General features: G+C 38.8%; 1 protein-coding gene across 1 annotated transcript in view; it reads right to left on the bottom strand.

Moving 5' to 3' along the window:
- Positions 1 to 18,465, bottom strand: part of itfg1 (integrin alpha FG-GAP repeat containing 1) — a 188,001-nt gene that overhangs the window by 168,323 nt on the left and 1,213 nt on the right. The window contains exons 4-6 of the mRNA XM_079664764.1: positions 17,424 to 17,481; positions 16,408 to 16,482; positions 16,193 to 16,287 (exon numbers count right to left, since the gene is read on the bottom strand). Coding sequence (XP_079520890.1) covers positions 16,193 to 16,287; positions 16,408 to 16,482; positions 17,424 to 17,481 — 228 coding nt within the window. The remainder of the gene's footprint in view (positions 1 to 16,192; positions 16,288 to 16,407; positions 16,483 to 17,423; positions 17,482 to 18,465) is intronic.

Consider the following 18,465-nt stretch of genomic DNA (forward strand, 5'->3'; position numbering starts at 1 on the left):
GTTTAAAAACATAAAATATACAGAGCGCTGCCGGCCGTCAGCGAACCGAGCCGGCCGTTCTGTGATTCTCCAGAACACACAGATGGCCAGCCCGCCCCTGGGTGGAGGTGAAGTGAATGAGCACTTTTACAGCCTTTTTGGCGAGGTGGGGGAACTCGGTCTCCACAGACAGCCAAAAGTGTGCAAGTGTCACTTTACTCGTCTTTTTCTCGTAATCTTTTTCTCACGCTGCGCCTTCCCTGAAGCTCTCTGGCGCCCCCCAGGGGAGGCGCGCCTCACACTTTGAAAACCGCTGCATTAGGGTGATGTGCTGCTGTGTGTGTAACAAGAGTACAATTCGTAGGAGGAAACGTAGAAATGCAAGTTGGTGAGGACAGAAGAAGCTCCAAAGAAGCTGAAGTAAAAGAGTAACAGAGTTAGAGACATGAAGAAAAGAAAGACGGAGAGAGCTGATCCTCTCTTTGTGTGCTGTCTCTAATGCCCCTGAGCAGGTTATTTGTTAGCCCTTTACTCAGTAAACACGCTGTGAATCCTATCCCCGCAGGCAGTCAAAGGGACACACACGCACAAACACACCGAGGCATTAACACGCACAGAAATGCAGACACAGTTGTCCCCTCTTTTCCCTCAGGGTTTAGCTGAGGAAGTGCTCAGGAAGGCCACCATGCAGACTGATCTCGTTGCTCTGTTAATGGCGGTTGTGGGGGGCAAATCTTCACTTTGTTTGTGATGAAGTTTGAATCAAGCCCAGAGGGAGTGTGCCAGACGTCAAACCAAATGTTTGATGTGGCCAAACGGGGGTAATACAACTTCTGTCAGTCCGTGACGTTTTTGGGCCCCAAAATAAATGTTTTACTTCGACGTACAGAGGGAAAATCCAGAGTCATTTTCTCTCCCCATTCATTTGACTGAGCTAAGACAGCCATGAACCTGAGGACTGGAGGCGGGGCTTAAGCAAAACGCAAGAACGAACGATCTCTGGGCCCAGATATGGGATATTGATCTTCAGTCAGGCCATTGGCTTCATGCGTCACTGAGCAACTTTCATTTGCATTAACAGTGTCCGGCCTCCAAAGCTGTATCCAGTTCTCTTTAAACATCCATGGTTTGAATAATGCTAACAGTAATAAGCCAAAAATAAAAAGGATGAAATCACAAAGTGTGTGCCTGCATTTGTTTCTGTGTTTGTGTGTCTTGTGTATATTTGTCCACAGTCCTGCTCTAAGCCAAGTGGAGCCCTCTGTGTTCGTCTGTGTGCATCATTTTGTTCATTCTGTCTTCGACTCTCGGACTGATCCATGCCTCAGCTGGGTATAGAGGGCCTTTGGTATTCTGAAGGAAATGTCACCGCCGTCACGAGTGCAACACGTATGTTGAGGCAATGTTCCCTCCTTGCTTAGAGTGAGACCTGCAAGTCCAATCTATTGATATCTGATGAAAACCTTCTGCCCACCCAGACAAGTAAATCATTACAAACACTTCCAGTGACCACAACAGCTCATTTCAAAGTGAACATTTGTCTCTCTGCCTCCGTCTCTGTTGTCCTTATGCCTTGTCTTCAGACACACTTTCGTTTCGACCCTGCTAGTCAGTTGCCATACTTTGAGAAAAGGCTGTCCTCCAGCAGGCTTTCAATAGTTTTCAGTCTTGTGTAATACTTGGCAAAACACATTGACAATGCTAACAAGGTGAACATCGTCTTTAAGGGACACTTGAGAACCTTTTCTAACAAGAGAGAAGGTATCCGGTGATCAAGTACAATGTTGTTACTAAAGAAGTAGCATTATTTCTAAAGCACTTCAGATGACAAATGAAGATTCAACATTATTAATCATAGCACCAAAATAACTTGGAAAATAACCCACATTGCCAACATTTGCTGCAGGGATAGGTCTCAATAAAACTGGGGACATACCCTACCACTTTATGCAATGGCTACTTTTGTCCCTATTTCTTATTTTAAAGAATCATTTGAAACAAATTCTAAAAAGAGAAAGCTTGCACCAGATAAAGATACAAAAAAAACTAACAAATAAAAAAGCTTTAAGAATTTGATTTGCACAATGAAGAAACACATGTGCATTGAGAAAGATCCCCCTTGCAAAATATAATGCATGTTGTGAGCAACCATTTGAATCATGTCTTGACCTCAAACTGAACCCACCACCACATTGCCTAAAAGTGTATGTTAAAGACCATTTCAAACTCTTCTGACCCCCAATATCCTTCCCTCTTTTCAACACAAAGTGGTCCCTGGTCTCTTGTATCCCCAGGCAAGACAATCGTCCGTATACAACTATGTTTCAAGAAGAGACTTGGAATATGATACTGTTTATGAGAAGCTGAGAGCCTTAAGAAGGTCAGTCCAGAGCTGCAGATGCCTGGCAGCAAAGGCCTGCCTACCTTTACATGATGCAGGAATAGCTTGGAGGTGTCTCGAGGGAGACCTCAGGCTGCAAAGGCCACAAGCTCACACAACGTATGCATAATAATAAATGAAAGATTCCACGCTTGCAATCTATTATGGGCTGATACCATAACAACAAGCTACTGCCACACATCTTCTGATGCTCAAACATGAACACATCATCGGTGTTGTTTCCTGGAGTCATTGGGTGTTTCGGGTCTTGCAACAGACACCCCTCAGCCTGTTCTCTCTGTCAACCTGACCCAGTCACGAAAGGTGTACGCTTGCAATCTATAATGGGCTGATACCACAACAAAAGCCACCAATTATTATATGCAAACAGGGCAAATGAGAGTTGTGATAAAAAGCACTGTGAGCGGGTGAAAGGAGGCGGAGCTACAGTATGTGGGTGTGGTTTTTCGCGATGCCTTTTAACCAAGCGGCAAACTCTGGGGAAGAGCCGGGACGCCAATGCGGAAGTGCCTCAAACTGCAGTTCATCTAGTGGCCAGTAGGAGCAGTCTGCAGAAGGGAGCAATTTCCATAGACCCCAATGTTAAAATGCCCAACTTTAGAGCAGAATTAAACATGTTTACATCGCGGTTCAACATTTTTTTTTCTGTATAGTTAGATCCCCCCTTCATGAATATGGATTCGGGGGGTGAATTTTTTCTCAAGTCATCTGTTTAATTAATATTAAGCCTTAAAGCTTTTGCATAAATTAGGGCGTGGTCACTTTGATGGACATGTACATGCCTCACTTTCAGCTAACAGCAACTTGTCCACTCTGCTAGGCTACAACCATAGAGGCTACAACGTTAGTTAGTTGTAGTTACTGTACTTGACCCTTTAGCTTTAGCCGTGTTCGTGGTGATTGTGCCTTTTAGGGAATATTGTTTCAAATACCAGACAATTAAAATGTTGTGCTGTGCGCTTGAATGTACTAACAGGACTTCCAAGAAGTCTAAAATGATAATATTATACATGTCCCGTTCACAGGTGTTTGTGTGCTTGGTAGCTTAGCTTGTTACTTATTAGCCATTTAAGGACGTAACCCTTTATACTATATACATTTTAGTTTATGATTCAGCCTTGGGTAAGACTTTTATAGTCTATGGCTATGACGCCCATAATGCTAAACGGGAGCCTACTAAGGGCTTCTCGGCAACTCTGCAGAATCCTATGGGTGACGTCAGGGACACTACGTCCATTTATATATACAGTCTATGCTTTTAACACTAGAACCGCTAGAGATTTTTTATACCTAAAACCACCACCGGGGTCAAATTGACCCGGCATTAGAATGCATTGATTTTCAAGGTAAAAGTATTGCTTTAAAGAGAAAAATGGTCCTGTGGTATTGGTATTTTGACAAGCAATTTTGTTAAATTGTTTCGTTTATTAACAGTACAACATAGCGTTTCGTGTGGCGGTTGTCATTGTTGGGTCAAAAGCAAACAGCTGTTTGCTGCGGAGCGCAGCGCGAGCAGTCTCCCGTGAGCGCGCTCCTTCACTACAGACTGTCGCTATCAATATCTCTCTAAATTTATCTCTCAATCTATAAGGAACCGCAGTAGACAAAAGGCGTTGCTATAGCAACACGTCATGTTTGTTTACACGCTAAATCAATAGCGCGAAAAGGGGTGGCGGAAATAGGCATAAATGGCCATTTTTGGGGCGATTTCTTCAATCTGACTTCATATTGACAATTTTTAACAACATAGGGTGCTACATAACACACTTTCAGGAAAAGTTACAGACTGGGAGACTTTAATATTTTATTGAAAAAAAGTTACATACAATAAAAAACAGCTCTGGGTCAAATTGACCCGATTGGCGGTTCTAGTGTTAAATGTGTGCAAATCTCAATGGCTTTAAAACATGGGCACTTGCTCAAGGAAATGACATTTTCATTCATGAAAAAAGTTGTATTATTGTTGATTTTAACGACAGTCGATTAGCCCAGCAAAGAAAAGTGAGTTATCTTATGTGAATGCCCTCAATGTCAATCTTTTTCTGTGGTAAGGAAAATCACAAATCTTGAAGGTGATGTATCAAAGTAAGACATTTCAATTCCGTGTCAAAACTAATGCAAAGCAAAAAGTAATTGGCAAAACCAGAAAAATAAATCTAAATCAAACCCCTAACCAACGAGAAGATGCTTAAATGGATGTAGTTCCAATCTAATATGATCTTAGCTCTATTAGCGTTTTGAAGAATTAAACTATTTTAAGTAAAACTGCCATAACAGCAGTGTGGACAGTAATACATGTACGCAATAATCTTCTCTGTATGACTGAAATGGTTTATTGATTTAATGTGTATTGGGTTTTTCAACCTTGTCTCTCAGAATGTAAAGTAAAATGCACAATGTCAGAGTGTCCCTTTTAGGGGTGTGAGAGGTAACGTTGTGGTGTTGGAGCCAAATCTTAACTGGCCACCTTCACTGATATGTGGCCCTGTCCCTCTGCTAGCAAGAAACCATCGAACTGTGAAACGAGCTTTTCCAAACTTGTCCAAAGCCCACAAAGACGATTTACTATAGTGTCAAGAGAAGGAGCAGCAGAAAACCTTAAAAAAAAAAAAAAAAGAACATTTGTACTGCTACCTTTTCCGATGAGAGAGAAAAGTCAGGGTAAGCTGTTGCATCACACACACGCTTTACTTCTTAATGCAGTGAAATATGATAAATGACTCAAAGCGGATCAGACCAGGGACTTATTTTTCCTAGAAGCTATGACATGATTGGCATGACTTTAAATAGAGAATTCATTATATCTCACATTATGGTGCCAACACAAGTGATTTTTTAATCATTATACACATATAAACAAATATATGCAACTTCAAAACGGCAACTACAAACACAAAATTGCAGGATTAAATTAAATGTGACTCTCGCAATTAATCTGGAACCTTTCCAATTAATCTGGAAAACTCAATACTAATTAATCACATTCAATTCGACCCAAAGTTCTTCCCATCATTCCAGCATAGATGTTTACCATGAATTGCTTGGCAGTGAAATGGCAAAGAAAGCAAAGATATTAGCACAAGCTACATGTACTGCACTGACTTGAGACCAATGACACCATACCTCGGCGTATCCGCACACCTAATCCATGACAAATGGCAACTGCACTCGTCCTTTAGTGAATACGGAGGAATAGGCATTTTGTCAAACCATTTTGTCAAACCATTTTGCCAAACCATGCGCCAGTTTCCTGAAGTTGGAGTGGGAGATAGTGGACAAGGTCACTACTGAAGGAATACATGTGCCCATAGTATGATTACTACCATACGTATACATATGCCCTGTGTAGCGCACTCTATACAGAGGGGGATCACAGCCGCTCTACCTGACATTCGCTTTGAGGATGCTTTTGATAAGTGTCAGTAAACTGTCGCATTTAATGGCAATATTTATGAATACGTGTTATAATAAAGTAAAAAAAACCTCTGATTTATCTTACCAGTTTGTCTTGCATTTCTCTAATACAACATCCCAAGTGTATTTGCTAATAAACCCCCCCTCAAATGGCAAGGAAATACTGGTATTTTACAATTGGGATTAATCATGATTAACGCAATTACATTTTTTTAATTGATTGAAAACACTAATTATTACATTACATGTTACTTAGCTGATGCTGAATGCAAGTTACCTAAACTTCAACACCGTAGATTACACGTCTAAGGAAGCAATGTGGGGTTTGCTATCTTGCCTAAGGACACTGCGACAAGTTGACTGCAGTGACTTGGATTGAGCCGCTGACCCTCTTGTTTGTAAATCAGTATTTCTCCCATTGTAATCTGCTGTAATACTGCTCACACAAACACGTAGAGGAACATCTATAAACTGTACCTCACACCCTGATGTTAGTTCTGACACAGTCGCATTAACACCCTCCCAAAAACACTCGGCACACACACAGAGACACACTTGGATTAAATGCAGAATCCAGGCCAGGAACAAAGTGAAAAGCTCTGCAGGGTAAATCCGTCTCTAAGCCAATATGTAGCCCTAACTCCACACTGTGACTTCCACCCAGATCTATCAAAACAGCTCATTCACAAACATGGCAAAACACACCAGCGTAGAATGGAACATTGCTATTCCCGGAGGAAATAATCTCCTAAAACCATTACAGGGAACAACGTAGGTGCAGTAGCTACGGGGAGGATTATGGCCGAAACCCTCTCATACACACACTCTATTTTGCTCACTTTCTTTATGCTGTACATGTTTGTGTGTGTAAATAGAAGCTGCTAGACGGAACTACTGTAACAAGCAAAGCTTATTTCAAAAACTGGAACGAAGTGTGTTTTTGTGTGTATACAGGACGTGCATCAGTGTAGTGTGCCAACATTAGTGTGCCAACATCAAGAGAAAGTGCATTGTATATTGAATACTGTATGCATGTCTATCTATGTAAACTAATTACATGTACGATGTATGTAGGAGGGCACATTACATATGAGGCTTGTTGAAAAAACACTTGTTTGTGTACAAGCATACACAAAACAGATATAAACGTTATATACTCGAGATTCAGAAGACCACTGTTTTTGGCTCAAGTAAAGACATAAGAATGGCGAGTCCTGGTGGTCTTGAAGTCTGAGGTATATGGCAAGAAATGACCATGTGACCTTAAAAGAAATTAGAACCTTCAAACCATCTTTTCCTGTCACTTAGTAGTGCTGCACTAACTTAAAGGTCCCATGTCATGGCCATTTCTACTGATCATAATTCCATTGTTGAGGTCTACTAGAATAGATTTACATTGCTGCAGCACCCCCATCTGCGAGGCTCCACTAGCTATATATATTATATATATACTATATTTGTAACAAAATATTAGAGGGATTGATAATTTTTGCATCATAAACTTCCTTATCAGTGAATAATATAATACAATGATCATGATGTGATTTTATTAATAGAATCTGCAAAAATGTGGTTTCTTAAGTTTGTATAAAACAATTTGTAGGGTGGTATTTCCCCGATGATCCACAATACTTATTACAAAATGGCATTTTTAGCTTTTAACAAATATTATGTTTTCTGCAATTTGGATATTGCACCAGTCCATATTATGATTTTGAAACTATTTTGATTTAAGTCTGAGTATCAATCATATTCTCAGCTGTGCAAATGGCTGGATTTTTTTAATTATTATTCTTTTCCAATTCTGGGCAACAACCTCTATACAAACTTGGATCGCAAGCTTAAATAGATGCATACAAAAAGAAAATAAAGAAGTTGCGAAATTGGCAGACAAAAAATATAGGAAGGTAAAATGCCCAGCTGGTAAATCAGGTAATCAGGTGCTGATGAGCTGGTTAGGGGGCCCACTTTGAATGTTAAGCTTACGAACTACAACCAATCCTGATTTGAAATGTATTTCAAATGTCTGTCCTTGTGTATACACACAGTTTGTTTTGAATCTACACTGGTTGTTTAGCATCTTGCCCCTGAGGCACGTGCCATGTTTTATTTTAGTTCTGAAATCATTTAATTCAAGTCTACTTTATCAATGATTTACTTGCCATGATATTTACTGACAATTTGGGAAATAAACAGCTTCCTCTTACTGGTAATGGTCCACAGATAAATAAGGATTTATTAGAATAACTATTTTTTTCTCTGAACACCTCTGCTACATTTAATCCAAACAATCTCTATCGCATCATGTTTCTCATCACATCCACACGTGTCTACCTGTATTGTAATTAAAATGAGGGGCCCAAGGTGATACTTTGGCAAAAGTTGTTAAAAAGAAGATGATAGAACGCAGCTGTTGCCCTCGGTTACCAGGTGTTTTGGATGGAGACATTGGTAAGACTGGAAGAAGGGAGTTATTAGTGGTGAAAGGAGTTTACATTTATCTAAAAGGCGTTATATGGAACTGGGTGAACATTGTTTTCAATGCAACCGTCTAAAATCATCTGTTGATTTGTGAAACTAGAATTATTAATTATATACTTTATTCGTAAGATTTCTGTGGTTATTTTGTCTCTGTCCTCAGCTGCTTGTATAACACATTTTAACTAGTGGCTTACCATGCAAAGTTGTGCCTTGATAATGGAAAACCATCCAATAAAAACTGCATGTGTAGCAGATATTATACATCATTCTATAAAAAGGTATAGGCTGACGGGAATGGCAATAGAGTGGTAAAGTGACGCGTCCTAAAACCCGGAAGTACGCTGCACATGGGTTCCCTCCGGTTCCCTTGACAAAAAAGCAATGCAATTTCTCCATATGATTTTGGAACATAGCTGGAAATAAGGTCTGTGTTTGACACACATTTAAGAGATGGATCACGTTTTGTTCAGCCAGATAATATCCACATGTCTACCTTACTTTTATAATTTTCTAATCGTAAATCTAATCGCCAGAAGCGAAATGCTAACGTTATGCTTCAACGTCACTTCAACTTCAACGTTAAGATCCATATTCAAAAATACAGATTCAAAATTGTACAAGTTGAAACGTTTGTTTTAACAGTTTGCAGGTACTTGCTTTCAAGCAGAACAGGGCGAACTAACTTAGAGGGAGTGTTTACGTGTTCGGTGTAATGACGTACAACGTCCTCGACAATTTCTTTAGTCCTATTCAGCCACTTGTTAACAACCATCCTTTTTCAGACACGTAAACTCTTCAAGAATCACCAGTGGGGTCACTGCTGATGTATGTAATGTCATAGAACAAAACGTGATCCCTCTCTTAAATTTGTGTCAACCACAGACCTTATTTCCAGCTATTTTCCAAAATCCTATAGAGAAATTGTATTGACTCTGAGTCGAGGGAACTTCCGGGTTTTGGGACCCGTAACTGCACCACTCTACTGTTGCAGGTATTAGGACATAAACTGAAGTACTGGAATACAACCTCTGGGGACATCAGTAAAATATATGTAGAAGATGGATTGGCTCAAAACATAGTCCAGATTTTTGGATATATGGTACAAATGTGTAACTGTTAGTAATGCTACAGGAACTATCAGAGGAGTGCCAAGGTCAGTATGATACATTCTCTAAGGTCCATTTCTGAACAAAATATCACCGCAATCTATCCAATAGTTGTGATAATTCTTTTTCAATTTGGACCAAAGTCGTGGGCATACCAACTGATATTGTCATCGATACAGTCATTCCCCTTGTCTGGCTTTTTTTGTATGTTTGATAGTTTGCCTGTGTATGAACACGTTGGTAGTGCAGGTTGGCTTCCATTTACAAATACCTCAGGCATGTAGGTTGTTGTAAATGTAGCAGAATTGACTCGCATCAATATTCAGAGCTGCCCTTTGTACACGTCCATGTACAGTTTTCTTCTTGACAAGTGAATATATTTTGGGAGAGGACATGGGGTATGCATCATACCCTCAGGCTTTGGTCACAGTGGTGTGCAAATCAAAGAGGAAATGTTCTGCCTCATTTATTCCCTCTATTCATTTCTCTGCAAAAAAAAACCTGCGTTAACCAAAATAAATATGCCGTCTCTTTAGCCCGTTTGTCGCCGGGCCAGCTTTCCCGGAGGCGGAAATGCTACAATCGATATCCCTCAAAGGACTGGCGCATTGCACCAGGCGCTCCTAAAATGCCTGTGAGCTCACAAATATTTATGAAATGGGTAAATGAGAATGTGAAGAACAGCACTGAATGCCACTGACATGTTAATGAAGATGTAGGTTGAATGTAGCTGTACGTTTCAGGGGTTTCAAACTTTGATATCTTGCACTCAGTTTTGGTAGATAAGACATGTGAAGACTATAAAGAGAAAGTTTTTTAGATATTTGAAAAAGCCTGAACCAATGTTTAGTTTTGGACTTCTATCAGCACTAAATCAGCTTTTTCCTCCACAAAAGGCTTGCCCAAGTGGTTGACTTAGTGAGGATAGCAACACTTTACTTTTCATTTGTTTATAATTGTTTGTTGGTCTGAATAATTCTAGAAATCAGACAACCCAACAGTTAATCACCTAACATAAGGAGACAGGTGGAGGTGGGATTGGTACACCAGAATGGGCACATACCCATTAACAGGAAAGGTCTAGGAAAGTCAAAGGAAAGGCACAGGGCAAGACTACGTACAACTATTGTCATTATACTGTTGGATTATTGGAATCAATTGAACAAAACGATTTTCTTGCCTGCAATTTGGATGATGTCCTTGCATACATTAAGCTATCTGGAGCCTCAGCTGCAGTTTGATTTTGGACAATTTTATCTTTTTATGATATTGCCGCTAAAATATAGTTAATCCCACAAGACAGATGTTTTCATTGACGTCCGTTAGTTTTTTTGTGAGAGCTGCAACGGTGTCTAATAAAGTTATTTCATCAAGACTTTGAGTGCATCCATGCTTTTGACCAGTGAATCAGTCTGACGCTGCTTTTTCTTTTGGTCATTGTGTTGTTATATTCATTTTGATGGTCACATTTTTTTACTAGATAAAAAGAACAGAAAATATGCTTTATTCTCAGTTTACCAATAGAGACAAATGTAAGTAAAAAGACAAGTAATCAGGAAACACTGCTATTGTTATACTATTATGATCTAAAATGATGATCATCACTGTGAATCATTCTCTCTGTAATAGTATGCTGATTACCAAAATATCTATTATAAGTTCCACCCTCTGCCATCCAAATTTCAACTGAATCGCTGTATAATAAATTCTTCTTCTTGGCCACCTTGTTAGGTGGCAAATCTGTTCTCCTACCCCCACCACCAACAGATTATTAGTCAGGCAATCAACAAGCCACTTCGACACAGAGCTGCTTTAATTGGATGCTGCACAGAGTATTACCATGCCCGTTGCCTAGCAATGGTGGATCCTTATGCCAGTATTGCTGTCTTTGTGCATGTTTTTCTTTCCCAACAAAAATTGAATCTATAATTACTTTCTAATTACTACCTCTTCCCTCAAACAAGTTCCCATCATGCTCCTGAAAGCTTTCTGCCCAGCGGTGCTCTTTCTGAATTGACATGATGTGATATGACCCCTGCGGGTTACCATGATCTTAAACTGGAGATATGATGTGGGAGAATACTGGGTACCATTCAGCGATAAGGACGTCTCCTGCGGCCATTTGGCTTTGATGATAACAGGCACTGTGGGGGCTATTGAAACACCTGCACACATCAACAATGTATTGTATACATTGGTACCTTCTGGCTGCCCTGCTAAAGCCGTTTTACTGGCTAATTAGTTGTCACTGCGTTGAGAATAACCAGAACAACTACGCCTACAGAGCTATACCAATATAAACACAACCTTTTCCATGGCAAAACTATTTGTAATAAACATTAAACCACCTTGGCCAAAATTCTGAAGACACTCTTTACTTTTCTAGAGAAAAATCCCATTGGAACAACGCCATCTAAACTTTTCTTCAGTGATATTTGTCCTGACCGTTGTCCTGTTCTTCCTCACACTATTGCCTCCAGAGAAGTTTGTATGTTATGACCAACGTACAAAAGTCACACCATCAGAAAATGGAAAAAAGTCCCTCAATGTGTAAGGAAAGAGACCAAATATCTGGGAAACAAAAGAGCGTGAACACAAAGCTGTTATGAATGCGTTGCTGTTAGAGACACTGGCTGGAGGATGATGATAGTAACAAAAGAGATTACGAGCCATATGCAGTATGTCGTCGCCAGGTTGGTTGGCTCGAGAGTCCAATAAGCCGGCTAAATGAGGCCTTGACACCGGCCAGGAAACAATTCCAGACTTTTTTTGCTGGCAGTGCTGATGTAGTGAGGCCAGCCAATACACTACCAAGGGATTGTTTACAGCGATGACATTGGACTGAGATTGGAGTCGTGACACGGCCCCGAAACAACCCTCATCCTCTTTGGACGTCGCTAACAAAATACCTTACTGTATTACTGTACTGGTGGGTGAGAGAGGGGACACCTAAAGCTTCTCATTGTCAACAAAATGTGCAAAATACTGATAGGAAACCTCTATCCCTCTCCATTATAAACACCTTTTTTTTTTTCTTGTGATTGACTGTTTAAAAGTGTAATTCTAGTTCGTTTCTTCCCTCCCATGTTTATGCAAGTTGCATTTCCAAGAGTTTCACTCTTATTCTCCACACTAAGGGTTAACTCTGCATGTCTTAATTAAGATGAATGTGCATATATTCCCTCATTCTATACTCATTAATATGAAACAAATTGAAAGCATCTTTAAACACTGAAATAATCTGCAAACTTCAGCTAAAACGTTAACAAACAGTGAAAGATAAGAAACCATGGGTAATTCCAAATACACATGATGAGTAAAGTATTATAGAAAGAGCCTCGCTGAATTCAGTTGTGAACAGTTACAACTTCATATATAACATTTTCTTTAAAACGTGTAGTCAAATGAGTAAAATGACCCCTTAAAGTGCTATACATTCACAATTCATCATTTACCCATTCATACCGCATTCATACAGAGTTCAAGGAAGCTAACTTTCACACACCGAGGATACATCGACATGTTCACTGCAGGAGCTGGAATCGAACTCGCAGCCTTCCGATTGAAAGCCACAGTCGCCCATCCAATGCAATATATTAAACCTGCCCTGCAGCGAGTGTAGGCTTTAACATGCTATTTTTACTTGGTCTTAATTGAGACTGTGGCATCTGCTGAAGTCTATACAGTATGTTGAATGGTTCCAATTTGGGTTGGATGATCATTTTTATTTTCATAGCATCTTATCATGGCCAACAGGAGGCTGCATGGCTCAGCGAGCTTCGAAATAATCTTATCTTTAAGCTTTCTATAAGCAACACATTTAGCGTTAAGTGAATAAATATAAAAAAGTTCGGCACAAGTCTATTTCTGATACCAGGCCTATAGCCAGATTATTAAGGTTGTGTTAAAAAAAATATATATAATGAAGACAATATGAATCTTTAAAAACATGAATGATAGTTTAATAGCTACCAACCTAAATGTAGCTCAAACTGGCCATCCATTGAGACCCAGATTGTCTTTAAGACTCACTTTCTCCCTGTCTAAGTCCCACTGATGCTCCTGCCAGTCCTGCTTAGAGGAGCAGGTGGTCACAGCAGACAGTGAGCTGAGCCACGCTGAAGACTCACCCACTGCCTTGCTCACCCCCCTCCCACCCTTTATCTTTCCTTCCATCCATTTATTTCAAACCATTCATCCCTCCATTCATCCTCTCCGACACAGCTTGATTTCTCCATCACTTCCTGCTTGCGTCTGCCTCCGTCTGCATGCCCCCATAGAGTGGCAGCCAAAGATTCTGACATCCACCAGATGTACAGTGAGCTTTTTCCCCACTGCTTCTCCTACTCACGCTCTGTTGTTCCTGCATCACTTTCACCCACAGCGAACGGAACGCAGCTGAACACACTTAATGAGGATGTAATGATCACCCTCCTTGTGCGTTTGTGTGAGTGTGAGTGGGGTGTGTATACATGTGTGGGGGATAGGAAGTAAAAAGGGACTTCTGACACGGACTGACAGGCATCGTGCAGGCCATCACTCTGACGGCTGTAGAAGCAGTAGAAACCAATGATACCCCAACACAATCCATGCTCTATGAATCTGGATTTGTTTAACCCTCTGATGTGGAATTACTGGCGTCCCCAGCTTAGGATACTGATATGCAATGCAAGTTTGTCAGAAAGAAAGGTAAAGATAGCTCAAAATGAAGGCAAAAAGAGAAAATGGGCAAGGCCATATTTACATGGGTACCTTAACCTCTCACTGCAAGATAGTGGAATGAAAATGGGTTCTATGGATTCCAACAAGTCTCCCCTTTACAAACATGCTCATTTATGCTAATCCCCTGCAGTTAGGGAAAACAATCATGCCGTTTTTAGCAACCAGAGTTATTTTTTTATCATGCCAAATAGGGTGCATTTGAATGTTTTGTTGTTTTTTGTGGAGTCTCAACACTCTTATAATGACATACATTGGGTATTCAGAGAGCCCAATTGTATTTCACATGTATTAATCCTTATTTTTTATTTAAAGTAGAAAATGTTGAATTCAATCAACTAGATAGTAGAATCTTCCAAATGTTAAAAGTATTTGATGTTTTCAAATGTAACACCAAATCTGTGTCTCATATTGAGACTTTTAAGACACAGCATGTTCAAAGTTCTTACACCCACAAACCTTTACATTTCAATTAGGTGTATAACAAATACATAATATATATTTGAGATTTATGACAAGAACAACTTGTCACACGGTGCTGTTGTGCATCTCAAATGAATTGTAGCATTGATGATCCACTGTCCCCCATTAAAAGAGACAAAGTGTGGGTCTCTAGGTTTAAGTCTGTCAATTTCAATTGGAAGTTTATTGACTTTTTCCTAATCCCTACACAAATTAGATTTGAATTAAAATCTGCTCTGGTTAAACTGTGACAGCCCTGGGAATTAAACCACAGAGCACAAAAAGCTACCTGCAGTGAGTATGACACGACCAAACCCTCTCTGCTTTCCTCAAAACACGAGGATTCGATTCCAGAGGGGAGAAATCCGTCTATAAGTCTAAATGACAGCGCCACACTCAGTGGGCAGAAGGACAGGAGTGAGATGCTGTAGAACAAGAGCGGGGTGATTTTCCCATTCACTGGTGAAGAAAATGGCTTTTCCGTACTCTCTTAGTCAACTTGAAAATTGGGGGCATTAACTGTATGTCTTGTCTGGGTAATCTTTGTGCAATGCCAAACGATCTCAACTATTCCCATATACACACTTAAGAAATATAATAGAAACACACAGAGTTCATATAGTATATTGAGTTTTTTAAATAAATAAACTGTAAGTCGTAGGCCTCAATTAAGAAGAGCGCGAACATGTTTGAGCTTACACATTATATAAATAAATGAATCGGAGTTGTGAACTAAAGAGTGCTTGGACAGGAAATTGTTTAGAAAATATATAATTTACACAAGTTTTTTGTAGCTTTATTTTTTCAACAAACTGTCAAGTTTTTTACTATTCTAATTACCATTATTTTAATTCAGCAAGTAACAAATACTGAGCCCTTACTATATACACCATTGTTTATGGTCTGCATGTGGGAAATACAAATGGGAAGTAAGCAGGGTCTGTCCCCTAGAGTTAATAAAAGAGGCCCTATTATGCTTATTGGGGTTTCCCATTCCTGTAGTGTTATATAGCTTTTAGTGCATGTCAATGGTCTGCAAAGGCTACAATCCGGAGGTTCCCTCCAGAGGGAGTTTCTCTCCCACACACTGCATTGGACTCTTTTGTTTACTTCCATAACATTATGACATCACTATATAACACTCACACTTCTATTGGCTAGCGCTATAACACATTGTACGTGATAGACTAAGGGGTGGGAAATCTCTAAGCGGTTGACCAATCACAACAGTCAGCCAGGTAACCAATCAGAACAGACTGGGCTCTGGTTTCAGACAGAGGGTGAAAAGAGGTGCTGCAGCACAGGCAGTGTGAGAAAAATAAAGTGACAAAAAGGACAGATAAACAAGCTTGTTTAGAATGAAACTTTGATCTCCGAGTGTGAAATGACCTCTAGTTTAATTTTCTAAGTGATTCCCCCTTCTCTTCCGTAACGACTAGCAGGTAATAACTGCTGTTAAAGGTTAGGACAATGAAAAAGAAACCTGTGTGACAATTGTCTGACCTGAAAATGCATATACCGTATTTGCTAATACTAATATGTCATGGGTGTTGCTGAAGAACATTAGCATTTGACATTTGTTAAGACATTCCTTTAAAAACGGGTATCCATTTTTAAATCATTGACTCACCGGCAGTTAAGTCCTTGTTGAGGTCGATGAACGCGTTCGAGTGAGGGATGCGCATTTTGAAAGCTAAACTCAAAGCATTCCTCCACACTGGAATCCTGAAGCACAGAAAAACCAAGAGGCAACAGCAGGATATCAAATCGAATATATTTTAATATATGAGAGTCTTAGGAATAAACATAAGGATTTCAAAATAATGTTGAGAATGATTTAACTACCTGTTCGTGACGTAGCATACTTCGGTGACGGTGTTTGTGACTCCAAAAATGTCTGGGATCATGTCCCCATTGAAGCTGTGGGAAGAATTTGACAAGAATAAATAAAACATAGATAAAACATACTCTGGATAACAGTTTATTAGACATATACTGTGTATGCTTGTTGGCAATGTCGGAGAGGTATAGCTCCATCTCTATGGTCACTTTTGAAACTGTTTAATACATAAGGGGGCCAGAAAACATCAGTAGTTTTATCTCATTTTAAACACAATTGGTATATTCAACTTTAAGTCCAGCAATGCACTTTCATTACATTACATTACATGTCACTTGTTAGACGCTTTTACCCAAAGCGACTCACATACTCAATACTGTGGACAATCACCACAGGAACAATTTGGGGTGAAGTGTCCCAGGGACACAACGACATGCTGACTGCAGTGGGGTTTGAACCTGTGACACCCCTGATCCCAACACCAACGCACAACGTCACTGCGCCACAGTCCCCCTTGTAATTGTCAGATAATTACAATTTGTATTATATTATTGGCAATTTTCTCAAAATATATCATTTTATAATAATGAAAAATTGACAACAAAGGAAGTACAATAAGATAATTACAAATTCAATTAAGGTTAAGGTTAAAATATCATAAAATGTTATATAAAACCACCGATATAGTTTTTCTTCAGCTTTCTAACAAACCGTACAAAATATGTGTATTACTGAACTCTTAAAGCAGACAATGCAGTGTAGCGTATTTTTAACATCCAGCATTCATTTTCTTAAGAACTATTTTTGTAACGTAGCTTTCAATGATTTTGGTTTAAATTTGATTTCACAAGTGTATCAAGTACTGTTTTGTAACTGTTAAGAGCCACATTGAAGAAAAAAGATAATTAATCCTTTTGAACAAATATTTGTGAATTTACATTGAATTATTTCTACTTCAAACATGCAAACTAAACAGAAGTTTATCAAAAAGTATGTTAACATCATTCAGACTGATACTTACTCCATAACAAGAGGTTGGTCTGTAAAGGTCTTGTTCAGCATTATCCATCCACTCATATCTGCAGAAGATAAACAACCGATTCTGAGTAATGCTAAGTCTGACAAAAACATAACAAATATACATTTATATAAATAAAAATAAACATGGATTTTGGCACAACAAAAATATTAAGATGTGCTTTTCTTGTACAGTGAGAAGGAGCCTAACAATTGAGGTGGTAAAAAAAGATTTACATTTTTCTGTATATAACCATCAATCTGCATGTCACTTTGGTACTGACATATTTGTGAAAAAGTCCTAAAACCTAATTGAACATTTCCAAGTAAAAGTCCTGCATTGTACATATGTTACTATACAAGTATAACCAGGAACATATTCAAATATTAAATGTACCCAATGCATAATAAACAAAAAAACAATATTAAACACATTTTTAATGATTTAAAATGATAAAGCAGCACATCCACATTTTAGAAGCTTTAACCATATCCTTTTTGGAAATAAAATGACCCAAATTATTATCAAAGCAGTTGCCAATAATTTTTCGGAAAACTAATAAACGGTTGGGGTAGCTCAAACCATGACATAACATTATATTTTATAAGCACTTTGTATGTTTTCTATGTCAATTAATATGATGACTTATTTAGTAACCCAAACTCTAGAATATTTACCTTTTATTGTAATTTTAGTAGAGTAAAAATGTGCCACACAATGAAACATTTAAATATTAAGAATTTTAAGAGAAAGTTTATAAGTTACACCAGGAACATGTACTTCCAATATTAAAGGTTAAGGTTACAACAAAATGACTTAAATGACTACAAAATAATATGCAAATTAGTGGTTTTGACAACTTATAAAGTGTTGGGTAGTTAAATGTATTGATAAGTTCTTTTCTTTTTTGTAGGTAATAAAATATAAATTTGAAAAGTGACTAAAGCTGTCAAATAAATGTAAAAGTACAATATTTATCTCTCAATTGTAGTGGAGTAGAAGTAGAAAGTTCCAGGAAAATAAATACTTATAATTTATACTTAAG

Source organism: Notothenia rossii (genome assembly GCF_949606895.1).
Source record: "Notothenia rossii genome assembly, chromosome: 2".
In the NCBI taxonomy this organism is placed as follows: Eukaryota; Metazoa; Chordata; class Actinopteri; order Perciformes; family Nototheniidae; genus Notothenia; species Notothenia rossii.